General features: G+C 38.2%; 1 protein-coding gene across 6 annotated transcripts in view; it reads right to left on the reverse strand.

Moving 5' to 3' along the window:
* The window catches only part of LOC122564841 (nuclear receptor subfamily 6 group A member 1), a 371,801-nt gene extending 359,821 nt beyond the window's left edge, over window positions 1-11,980 (reverse strand). For 5 of the 6 annotated variants that reach the window (XM_043720166.1, XM_043720165.1, XM_043720168.1 and 2 more), the window contains exon 1: window positions 11,766-11,980. In XM_043720166.1, coding sequence (XP_043576101.1) covers window positions 11,766-11,832 — 67 coding nt within the window. In that variant the 5' untranslated portion in view covers window positions 11,833-11,980. Of the gene's footprint in view, window positions 1-10,100; window positions 10,155-11,765 lie in introns of all 6 variants that reach the window. The other variant, XM_043720172.1, reaches the window with a different exon arrangement.
* Window positions 11,981-13,129: the final 1,149 nt, after the last annotated feature.

The following is a 13,129-nucleotide window of genomic DNA, read 5'->3' on the forward strand; positions in this document are numbered from 1 at the left end:
GATGGGCCAAAGGCAGTTCAAGACTAGCATTGTATATTATTAAGAGACCTCAAAGGAAACAGAAATTAAACACCATAAGCAATCACTGAGATCATTAAATTGGCATGAAATCTAAAATGTTTATCACTTGGTCTGTTCATAAATTATTGGAGCAAAGCAACTTTAATTGTGATGTACTCTTTACAGATCTCATCATGAATGAGCAGTTATTAATTTAGTTAAATTACCTATAAAGCATTGTAGTTAATTGAACATCAAGATGAAGTGATTAGTTTGATAAATGGCACTTTCTGCTAGATGAGAGTTAAAAGTGAACGCTGATTTTGTGCATGACTGGCAGTGTTCCACCAAGTAATGATGTTAGCCACAAGTATAATTTGTCTTTAAAAAATAGTGGTGGGTGTGGACGGATCAACTGATGTTGGTCATGAATCATGACTTAAAAACCCCAGTGCCTTTTACTTAAGCAATGCACCATCCTAGGTCTTTCACCAGAGTACTCCCTGCCTACCTCTATGCCTATTTTCAACCAAAATGAAGTTATATTGGGAAAAAGTTTGTTAAACACTCTCTTGGAGTGATACAGACTGTGGGGTTGGAGGAGATTACACAGAAAGGAAGGAGAAAGAGACTCCTAACAGATTTGAAAACAATGGGAATTTTAAAATTAAAATGTTGTTCAATCAGGGGTGACAGGTGAACAGGATATTGTGCAAGTTAATACGCAGACTCCTGAACTTTGGATGACTTAAAGGTTTACAGAGGGTAGTATGTGGGAGGACATCATGGTAGGAATACACCATAAACGTAAAATTTAATGGTAACAAATGCATGAATGTGAGTTCCAGCAACAGAAAAGCTGAGACAAGGTGAAGAAGGATGATGAGAGGGTTACCTCAGATTACAACAGGATCTGGACCAGATGGGCCAACGGGCTGAGAAGTGGCAGATGGAGTTTAATTCAGATAAATACGAGGTGCTGCATTTTGGGAAAGCAAATCTTAGCAGGACGTATACACTTAATGGTAAGGTCCTAGGGAGTGTTGCCGAACAAAGAGACCTTGGAGTGCGGGTTCATAGCTCCTTGAAAGTGGAGTCGCAGGTAGATAGGATATTGAAGGCGGCATTTGGTATGCTTTCCTTTATTGGTCAGAGTACTGAGTACAGGAGCTGGGAGGTCATGGTGCGGCTGTACAGGACATTGGTTAGGCCACTGTTGAAATATTGCGTGCAATTCTGGTCTCCTTCCTATCGGAAAGATGTTGTGAAACTTTAAAGGGTTCAGAAAAGATTTACAAGGATGTTGCCAGGGTTGGAGGATTTAAGCTATAGGGAGAGGCTGAACAGGCTCGGGCTGTTTTCCCTGGAGCATCGGAGGCTGAGGGGCGACTTTGTAGAGGTTTACAAAATTATGAGGGGCATGATAGGATAAATAGACAAAGTCTTCTCCCTGGGGTCGGGGAGTCCAGAACTAGAGGGCATAGGGTGAGAGGGGAAAATATATAAAAGAGACCTAAGGGGCAACATTTTCCACACAGAGGGTGGTACATGTATGGAATGAGCTGCCAGAGGAAGTGGTGGAGGCTGGTACAATTGCAACATTCAAGAGGCATTTAGATGGGTATATGAATAGGAAGGGTTTGGAGGGATATGGACTGGGTGCTGGCAGGTGGGACTAGATTGGGTTGGGATATCTGGTCAGCATGGATGGGTTGGACTGAAGGGTCTGTTTCCATGCTATACATCTCTATGACTCCATGAAAATAAATTAGTCTTAGTGATGGCAGGAATGTGTGTTCAGAACCTCATATCAAGATAAAATTTTAAATCTTTTCATCAATCTTCCTCACACTCAACTCTCCTCCAAGGCTTCCCACCCCACCCATCTTGCCTGTTCTCTTTCTTTAGATTCTTACCAGGAACCTGTATTTTTTTTTCTTGAAATGCCTCATGCAAATATTGCAGTTGGAATGATTTGCCCAATTTTGGTCCTGTATTCAATTATGCATGCAAAGTTTCCAAAGAAAGTGCAGATGAAAGCAAAGATAATTAGGAACACTATTGTGAAGAAATTAGGTGGCACATAAAGAGGTACATTACCACTTTTACAACTCTAAAAAATATGAATATAACGTTCATGTAATATTTAGTATGAAGGACATTTCAGGACAATAACTGTAAAGGCATTTTACATCATATTACTCATTTAAAAAGGTGATACTGCCTTCAGTCAAATGCTCATCACCTTGAAAAGTCGGCTGAATACAGTAATGAGATATGGAACTGAACAACACATTTAGTCTCGAGGCTTATCCACAAGCCTGCCAAAAAAGATGTTCACTACAGTGTAACAAAAACAAAAAACAGAAATTGCTAGAAAAAGGTCAGACCGGTTTCTGATTTCAAGCATCTACAATTCTTTTGGTTTATTCGTTTGGTGTTCTACCACAGTGGAAACCTAATTATGCATCAAACCATTTTGTACACTTACTGTTCAAGGTAAATGGATGCAAAATGGCAGATATAGTAGGAACACATCAAAGTTATCCTAATCTGATGACTCAAATAACTATGAATAACTACCTATTCTATTAACCCACATTGGTATTTACAAAAGTAACAATCTGAAGGTCATAATATCCAAACATTTCAAGATGCAAAGTGGAATTCTTATAAGTATTGCTGACGAAACCTTTTTTAAAGAAGAAAAATGTAACTTTTGCTCCATAAGTTCATTCTTGGAAGATTCTTAGTTACACTTCCCTCTATGAAAAGATAAATTAAATTATCACATTAAAAATCACACAACACCAGGTTATAGTCCAACAGGTTTAATTGGAAGCACACTAGCTTTCGGAGCGACGCTCCTTCATCAATCACCTGATGAAGGAGTGACGCTCCGAAAGCTAGTGTGCTTCCAATTAAACTTGTTGGACTATAACCTGGTGTTGTGTGATTTTTAACTTTGTACACCCCAGTCCAACATCTCCAAATCATTTAAATTATTACAATTGTTTCCCTTGTTTGTAATTGCACCTTATAAACATCTCAGAGTGGTTTACAAGCATACAAGAGAAGGGAAAATATCATTATATCACACTAATTGTTTACCCTCTCCATCATACTGCAGAACCTCATGCACCAAATCCTAAAAAGCTTGCAAAAAACGACCACTTAATTTTGTGAGAAACTCTGGATAGTTCCTGTTCAACTTCCTAATGTAGTAAAGTAAGCTCCAGAAAACATGCATTGCTAAACAGACACCTCCTGTGTATCCCAGCCTTGTTAAAGGCACAGGACTTTGAGAAAAGAAACAACCACCTCAATCCAAAGGGCTAATTGCAAAGATTACATGTTAAAACATTTTACAACATGACAGATACAGGAGACAAAAAGAATGGGGGCTGGGTAGACCAAAAGCACAGTTGAAGAGATAGGATTTTTAAGTGACTTTGCAAAGGGTAGCATGACAAAGTAGTTTACGGCGTGAGTGCCAATAGAAAAGGGTTTAATGATTGAAGAAGTGGGCACTGGTAGTAGGCTGAAGAACAAACAGTGCTCTATATTCAGAAAAAATAAGCTTGGTTAGAAGAGATTGGTTTGGTTGGGTTTTGAAAGACTATGGGGGATTTGAAGACAGATCTTGAAGTTAATGGTGTTAGGGACAGAGCAAGATATCTGTTAAAAGTATACAGAGACTGTGGGTCAGAAGAAAATCAAGCTGGGTAGTTCTGAATGAAAACAAAGATACTGAGTTACAAAGACGTCAAATTTTGGGAAAGGATCAGTCCTGGAATATAGAAATAAATTATAAAATATAGAAAATCTATGAGGGAGAACTTCTTTGCAGTTAGTGAAAAAGACAGATGCCATTATTACATTAAAATTGAGGCACTTTTGTTAAACTAATGATTCTTTAACAGCCTAAAACCAACAGCTATACCCTAGTATTATTACCTCACATACCACCTGAATGATTAAGCTACTCCATATACTGAGTACAGGAGAACTTCATTGCATCATTAAATTCACATCGCGATGGATGACAGACACAATCCTCAGGAGGGTCCAGCTACAACACTTTTGTACTGCTGGATCTGCTCCACAGTAAACCCTACAATCATAATTATGTTGCCAAATATCAGTACCAATAACATACCGGGCTACTCAAAGTGGGATATTACAGCAGCTAACAATCTGAAACAAACAAAAAATGCTGAAGGCCCACAGCAGGTCAAGCAGTCTCTGGAGAGAGAGCAAAACAGCCAATGCTTCACCTGTTTTGATTAAATAGTTGAAGATTAAGACTTTAAAATGATTAGCAAAGATAGTATTCTTTTTTGGAGATCTTGAGGTACAAAGGGTAACATATCTGCTTCTGAGCCAGAACCTCCAGGTTCAAGTTCCATTCCAGGCTGTCCCAACATAAACAGGTCCAGTGTTACATGTACATTCTTCAAACATTTGCTAATGCCAGATAGTAAGAAAGGGAGAGATCTATGACCATCTATGTGAAGAACAAAATCATAGCCTCTACTTTCATTATCTAAGCTACATGTGGAAAGTAGTGTTGCCACAGCAACTCAAACTTTTTTTAAAACATGGTGTGTGCGCATCTGTGTGGGGAAACAGGATGATGTTGTTTGATTCAGTTAGATGGGTGGCCAGTATGGATCAGATTTATGCCAGACTGCATGGGTTTGATTCTCATTCCTGGAATTAGGAACTCGCTCCTTACCTGAAGGGTGGTGAAGATTGTGAAGCTATGGGTCAGACCTGCCTTTGGACACAGAACTCATGTAGTTTTTTTTTGCTATTGCAAATATTCAATGAAATGACCTGAGGTCTACAGAGGGATCAAAGCAATACCACACACCCGAAAGAAGACTAGAGTTCTCTAAACTACAGCAGCCAAGATTTTAATCCTGTTCTTATGCAAATTACTGTGACTGAAACTAGACTGCACAACTAAAGCCTCTCTCTTTGAGCAGCTACTATCAGCTGGATAAACATTTTGCTTCGCATTCAAGAAGTACAGACTAGGAAGTAAGTTCTCTTATTTACTGAAATAAAACACTTGCAATAACTTTAAATATGCCAGAAAGAGCCTTTCCATATCCCTTACAACACATACGTAACTTTACAACAATCATATTTGACTTGCTTTTCAATTTACCTTTTGATGGAATTTAGTTACACAAGATATTTCTGCTGTTAAAGATTTAGGTATTAAGTAATAACCCATTTTCAAACACAAAGTTCATACAACAATGAACTGGAAGTTTGAGTCACAAAGAGTAACCCTCAGATGGTTTCCTTATCTATGCTGATTTAGCTGATCTCTGCTAGAGGCAGTGGTGAGAGCTTCATAATTAACCCCCTGAACGAAAGAAGGTAATACAAGGCTATCCGCTCACAGTTGTTTTGAATGACCATGCTGGAAGTGAGCAAGAACAGGATTACTAGCTTTCACACCCACTCCCACGATTGAGTAACTGGATATACACTACCTATCTCAGTAATACTAGGAGGTCTGGCAACAGTGGCAGGACCATGTCTTAGAATCATAGAGATATACAGCACAGAAACAGACCTTTCGGTCCAACTCGTCAATGCCGACCAGATATCCCAACCTAATTTAGTCCCATTTGCTAGCACTTGGCCCATATCCTTCTAACCCCCTTCTACTCATATATCCATCCAAATGCCTTTTAAATGTTGTAATTGTACAAGCCTCCACCACTTCCTCTAGCAGCTCATTCCATACACGCAACACCCTCTGTGTGAAGCAAGTTACCCCTTAGGTCCTTTTAAATTTTCCCCTCTCACCCTAAACCTTTGCCCTCTAGTTCTTGACTGCCTTAGAATAATCCATTGGCTTTTAAAGGAGGAAAAGCAAAAATAAAATGTTATGGTCTAAAAACTCAGGTGCCATTTACTGCGCATAAGGAAATCTCCCTGTCAAGATGATCAAGGTATCACTGAAACATCATTCTGCCTGCTCAATGACAGTGCAGTGTAGCACAAAATATACAAATTGTTCAATTTCAAATGTGCGAGAAAGAACCATTATGTATCCCTTACGACACATTCATAATTTTACAACAGTATCATACTTAATTCTCTTCAACTTATACTTTGTTGGAATTCAGTTATCAAAAATGTAACTGGTACCTTTTAAAGGCAAGGTAAAATCTGGCTACAGCAATTGATGAAAACGCTTGATGCAGTCTATTGGAACACTAACAGTTCCAATGGTTTAGATGCAGCACTGGAAGCCTCAAGGGAGGTGGTGGAAAGGACAGATATCTTATTTCTGCAGGTGATTCAGAGGTCTTTAGCAAACATCATGAAGGGAGTAGAAGCAGGTAAGCACAAAAGTTAGTCCCTGAAGACATGGCTTCAGTGCCACAAAAATGATTCAAGTGGTCAAGGTCAGTGAATGTATCGACAAATGTCTCTTACCAAGTTTGTTTTTCACCTAATCCCTTTGTCCTTCACTGTGACCTCCTTTGTACACTTATGCCTTTGGATATCACAGAAGTACCACAGTCAGCCAGTGCAGCCTTATGTTGAAGGGTGCACAACATCAAATGTTTGATAAAGAAACATCATCAATTGACCAGAATCATGCATCCACCAACTCAGGTACTAGCACCACATATATTCGAGACAGCAGTGGCAAATATCATCAGGTGACGAGTATCTCAGCTCAAGTGAGCTACAGCGAGGCCAAGGGAAAAGGGGAACAGGTGTATCAGTTTTGAGGGGGAAGGATGCAAATGAGTTAGTTGTGTTGCAGAGGACTCAGATAAAGTATCACACACAGATAAAGTCACCTCTTAATCTTCTCTACTTGAAGGATAATAAACATAATTTCTCTCATCTTTCCTTCCATCTAAAATCACTTATTCCTGGTATAATTCAAGCAAATCTGCTTTTCCAGAGCTTTGCATCAGCCTTCTTTAAATAAGGTAGCCAGAACTGAACAATACTCCAAATGTAATCTGGCCAATCATTTCCAGAGGTGTAGCATCACTTTGTGGCTTTGAACTCTCTCCCTGTTGTTTTAAACTGAAGGATCTTAGAAGCTTTCTTAACTGATGGAGTAGCACAAAAAAAAGAGATGCATGGGCACACACAAAGATGCTTGGTGCCTATATAACCTCAATGTTAAAGAGCATGAAGAAGTCCAGTTCCAGATCAAACACATTGTGACTTGATGGTTAAAAGTTGCTTCTAGCCTACCTTCAAAACAAGTTGATTATCTGAATGTAAATTTTTCCACTTTCAACCATCCCGACAATCCAAACTATAATTGACTAAAAAAAAGGATACTTGTTTGTTTGTCCCCAAAACCAAGAATTAAATTTGTCTCAAGGTTACTACATAGAGATAGATGATCACCACTGGATGTCAAGAAATGTTCAGAAAATGCTCTGTGGCACAATAGAAGTTAGCAGATTTTAATTTCTGATTATTATAAAAGATTAGATTAGATTCCCTACAGTATGGAAATAGGCCCTTCAGCCCAAGAAGCCCACACCGACCCTCCGAAGAGTAACCCACCCAGACTCATTCCCCTACATTTACCCCTGACTAATGCACCTAACACTATGGACAATTCAGCTTAGCCAATTCACCTGACTTGCACATCTTTTGGATTGCGGGAGTAAACCAGAGCACCTGGAGGAAACCCACGCAGACACGGGAAGAATGTGCAAACTCCACAAAGACAGGAATTGAATCCAGGTTCCTGTCGCTGTAAGCTAGCAATGGTAACCACTGAGCCACCGTGCCACCCTGTTGTAGTTCATATTACATCTATATTAATGAATTAGAACGTTTACTCTAGCAAAAAAGGAATTTATACTTAACTCCAAGTGTTACTTACAAACAAGTTATATTTGAAATGTGGAAACAGACCACCAATAAAGTCTGCAGGAAAATGATTCCTGAAGAAGGGCTTATGCCCGAAACGTCGATTCTCCTGTTCCCTGGATGCTGCCTGACCTGCTGCGCTTTTCCAGCAACACATTTTCAGCTCTGATCTCCAGCATCTGCAGACCTCACTTTCTCCACCAATAAAGTCTGCCCATTAAATATCACTACTTCTTAGATTATGCTGAAAATCATATATAATTTTAAAATTATAGATAACTAAATTTTAAAAAAGGTTATTCCAATGAAACATGGCATTGTATCCTAACTTAGTTCCCCCGTGTATTTACAGATACCACACTTTACTCATTTCTTCAAACTTTAATTTTTCCAAATGGTTACATTATTTCCCCCAGATCCACATGTAACACAATTACAATTAATAAGCCAAATTGTAAAATGACCACACGAGTTAAAGAATCTGCACCACATCTCATTTCCAGCTATTTATCTGCAAAATGGTTTTCTTTGATATTATGTAGAGACAAACATTCCAACAAGCCTAAAGCATCTCCTAAAAATGTAACACACCAAATTGAAAACACACACCTAGTTCCAGAATCTTAAGCATTTAGCTATGGACTGAAAGCCCTATGTATTTCTCAGCCCTTTACGTATTGATAAAAGGATATTTATTTTTTCACAGAACACCAATCTTATTGCTTTGGATATCATGCAAAAGCCACTTGAACAAAACACAATATGCAGTAGGTTATAAAGATATTGTATATTACTTCCATCATTGTAAAGTACAGAAAAAGGCAAAGTATTGGCAATTAATTTGCGAGAATCACAACTACCTCCATTTTTGCATTAGTGTTTTGTTAACATTAGATTAACAGATAAGCCAGGCCTCCCCCTCTCTAACACACATTCTTTTGATCAAGATGTAGAAAGGTTAAAGGTCAAATAACAAAATAGCCAGTGTGTTACTAAGAACCAGCAGTTAATAAATCATTACATAAAATAAATTTCAGGTTCAAAATGACAACATCACAACTGGTTTTCTCAATATTTTGGAACACTGAACATTTTCATGGTTTTTAAAATTAATGTTTTATCCATACATGCTCCTGAACAGTGCTTACATACAAAGTGCTATAAGATTAATTCCGCAATGGAATTTCCTCTTTCAAATGGGGGATGTGCAAACTTAACATTGACAAGTTGGCCAAATGGGCAGACACCTGGCAGATGAATTTCAATGCAGAGAACTGAGGTAATGCATTTTTGTAGAAGAAACACAGAAACAATACAGCCTCAATAGTGCAACTTTGAGGGAATGCAGGAGCACAGGAACCACGGGACACATGCACATTTCCCTGAAGGTAGCTTTGCAAGTTGAAACGGCTGTTAAGAAAGCTTATAAGGTCCTTCAGTTTAAAACAACAGGGAGAGAGTTTAAAGCAATGAAGTGATGCTATACCTCTGGAAATCATTGGTCAGACTACATTTGGAGTATTGTGTTCAGTTCTGGCTACCTTATTTAAGAAAGGCTGATGCAAAGCTCTCGAAACAAATTTACTTGAATTATACCAGAAATAAGGGATTTTAGATGGAAGGAAAGATGAGAGAAATTGGGTTTATTATCCTTGGAATAGAGAAGATTAAGAGGTGACTTTATTGAGGTGTTCAAAGTGATGAGTAATTTTGACAGGGTAAAAGATATTCTGTTTTCACTCATTGGTATGTCACCAGCTAGGGGTCAGAATTTCAAGATATCAGCAAGAAACCTACAAGTGAGTTGAGGATAAATGTTTTTATTCAGAGAATTATTAGGATTTGGAATGCACTACCTGTGGCAGTGGTGGAGATAAATTCTTTACAATGTTTCAAAAGACAGTCAAATATATATTTGAGAGTGATGAATTTAGAAGGCTGTAGCAATAGGGTTGGAGAAATGGACTAGCTTTTAGCTCTTTTGGGAGCCAATACAGACACGATGGGACAACTAGTTACCTTCTATACTGTAAAATTTTATGATTCTTAAACACAGACATCATGAAGATGAAACTCACTAGATTTAGACAAAATACACATTTAATTCCTTCCCCTTAAGTCCCAGAATAAAACCTAACTGCTTTCTCCCCCACAAAAGAACAGCAACAAAATCAGTAATTCACATAACACAAAGGATTGAGAGTGAGTAGCAATCCCACCTTAAAAACAGGATCCTACTTTCAAGTTTGCATGGCCTTGAAGACAGTTGTTACCTGCAGAATTAATTCACAATGCACAAAAGACAGATTTGGTAAACTTTTAAAAAAGAAGTTGGCAAAATATGTTAGGATTCAATATTTTTCTCCCTTTCAAGAAAACTTTCAGTCATATCTTGTTCAATTATGTTACTCGGAGCCTAAAATGCAGATGGCTACCTTCACAGTGAGGCAAGTTCTTTCCTGAAGTACTAATCAGTTGTGTTCCTATTGCTTAGTTTTCTTCAATTAGCTATGAAGTACTTTTAAGTCTTATTTTTTTTATATTTGTTTGTTCACAGGATGTGGGCATTACAGCACCAGAATTTATTGATCATCCCAGTTGCTCTTGAGAAGGTGGTCATGAGTCACCTTCTCTGCAGTCCATCTGGTGCACATGTCCACAATGCATATTCAAGTAAATAAGATACAATTCATTAACTTTACATATTATCTTCAGAGGATACAATCAGCTAAACCATCCATGTCTTTTATTACTACTCATTTTATAAGAATTAAATTTAACAAAAAGTAAATTATGTCCACATACAAACTGGAAAACGATGTTGTTTCAAGGACAAAGTAAAACTTTATCAGGCCTAAAATAGCAAAAATAGGGTAATGACAAACTTGCAAATTCAATTCCCATCAGTTTCTAAACTTGGAAATTCTAACATTTTCAAAATAAGCATTTTCTTCCATTGTTAAAAGAACTTCAAATGGAAGCATTTCTAAAATTAAGAAAACATTTCAGCCATTAGAAAAAAACGTAATGTGATTGCAAGTATGGACAAACCATCTAAAAAACAGAATGACCAATTGTAAATTAAGAGGCATCTAAAAGTAGCATCACTCCAGAAGAAACTGCTTCAAAAACTGAAACAAAAAAGTTGACATTTCATAACAATAAGATATATTTCACACTTGTTAAAATCCAAATTTTAAGCCTCAATCAAATTATATCACACTTCTATCGAAAAAAAATTAAATTCAAAAACGTGATTTCAACTTAAAATTCTCAAGTTTTACTTTTCAAAATGTTATTAACTTCAATGTGATCGACTCTAAAATTAATTTGAATCTCAATACCCGTTAAAACATCGCATTTATGTAACCCAACTCCGACTTAGATGAATGTATTTGTATTATATGATGTTATTTTGATGGATGCCTTTTCCTATTCTTTTTATACATCCTTTGTAATTCGGCGGTGTCCTTATTATGCCTTCTCTTAATTGCTTCAGGGCGCTTTCAAGTTCAAAAGTTCACGTTTTACGACCTTACAAAGACTCATCACTGCAGAGAAACACATTTCTATTAAATGTCCCCATCTGCATTCGACCTCAAAATTAAACTTAAAATGGCACTTAAAGAAACCTCTTGAAAAAAAACATACGTGCATTTTAGAAACGACGGGACCCCACTGTTATAATCAGCACGGAGAATAGATAAACATACCTTTTAAGCAAATAGTTATCGTTCGGACTTTGAAAACAATGGTAAACAGTTGAATACAAACGAAATTGACAAGCCTGAGCGTGCAACTGACCACCATTATCGGTACATTTCTTACTACAGCAATCATTTATCACAACTTCAAAATCTGAGAATAGAAAACAAATAACTTACTGCCAATGGGTTTTATGCCGTTTTTTTCTTCGTATTTGTAGCCATTCGTTCTTTTTTCAATCTCCATGCTCTTGATGTTTTGCCCTCACAGTAATCTCAGCACACGTCGCCCATGATGTTTACCTGTCAGGCGGTTAGCCCGACTCTCGTGCACATTGATGACGCTCGGTTAGACTACAAGCTGCTCGCGCTGGTAACAGCCCAGCACCTCACGCAAGCGCATCGCACCCTGAGATTTGTTGTTTTCCCCCCCCTCCCGACAGAAACACATTCGGCTCCACCCCCGCCTCTCCCCCCCGTCCCCGGCGTAGGACAGAGGCTGCGCGAATCAGGCAAAGCCCGAACCTCTGGTCCCAGCATTCCAACGCATTGTCAGAGCATAGTGATTGTTGCCTTCATAGCCCGATCTGGAACAATGGGCTGCATGCAGCCGGTGTCCTTTCAAACACGACAGAGGTGTCAGAATGTATTGCTACGGGCGATTTGGAAGGAAACAACTGTAAACTGTGCGTTGATATTTTCGTGTGAAATGGAAATGAAAGAGTGTAGCTGCTTTTGACCCTAGCATGAACTTTACCCTCTTTATTCTGTTGATAAAATATTGTGAAATGTCTGCTGATCTCCCACCTATCCTCGAATAATTGGACCAACAAAGCCAATCCCTCTGTTTAAATGAAGTCTCAACGGTTTGAAGTAGTCTCTGCTGTTTTGAAACTTAAATGCATATTAAATAAGTGGGTCTTGGAGTTTGTGTACAGAAGTTAGGAAATATGTTGCAGTAAAAATAATCAATTATCTCTGAGTAAATCAAAATCTATCGAGATTAAATGTGAAAAGTTTCCATGTTTGGACAACTATCACTAGTTCTGCAAAAAATGCAAACTGTACTTGGATGTTACTTCTATTTGTAAAGAACAATAATAAAATTCTGCACAAACTCAGAAGTGGACAGCGAGAAAATACATTTACATCCAGGACTTGTTGATCTGAGTTTTAAACTTTATTGCTCTACCTTTAATGGCACACTATCAGCTGTCTTGGCCCTAAGATATGGAATGCCCTTCACCATGCTTCAATTGATGACACTCCCACCTCTGAGTCAGAATGTTCCCACTACAGGACTTAAGCACAAAAACTGTGGTAACTGTTAGTCCAGTTAGGTACTGAGAGAGTATTGCACTCAGATGCTGTCTTTCAAATGACATGTTAAGCCTTGTCACTGTTTGCTCTCTCAGATGAACATAAAAGAATGTCTGGCACTACAGTGATGAAAAGCAGGAGATGTACCTTGGCCAATATTTATCCTCAGCTGAAAATGTGTTGCTGGAAAAGCGCAGCAGGTCAGGCAGCATCCAAGGAGCAGG

The sequence above is a fragment of the Chiloscyllium plagiosum genome, chromosome 30, assembly GCF_004010195.1.
Source record: "Chiloscyllium plagiosum isolate BGI_BamShark_2017 chromosome 30, ASM401019v2, whole genome shotgun sequence".
NCBI classification, from domain to species: domain Eukaryota; kingdom Metazoa; phylum Chordata; class Chondrichthyes; order Orectolobiformes; family Hemiscylliidae; genus Chiloscyllium; species Chiloscyllium plagiosum.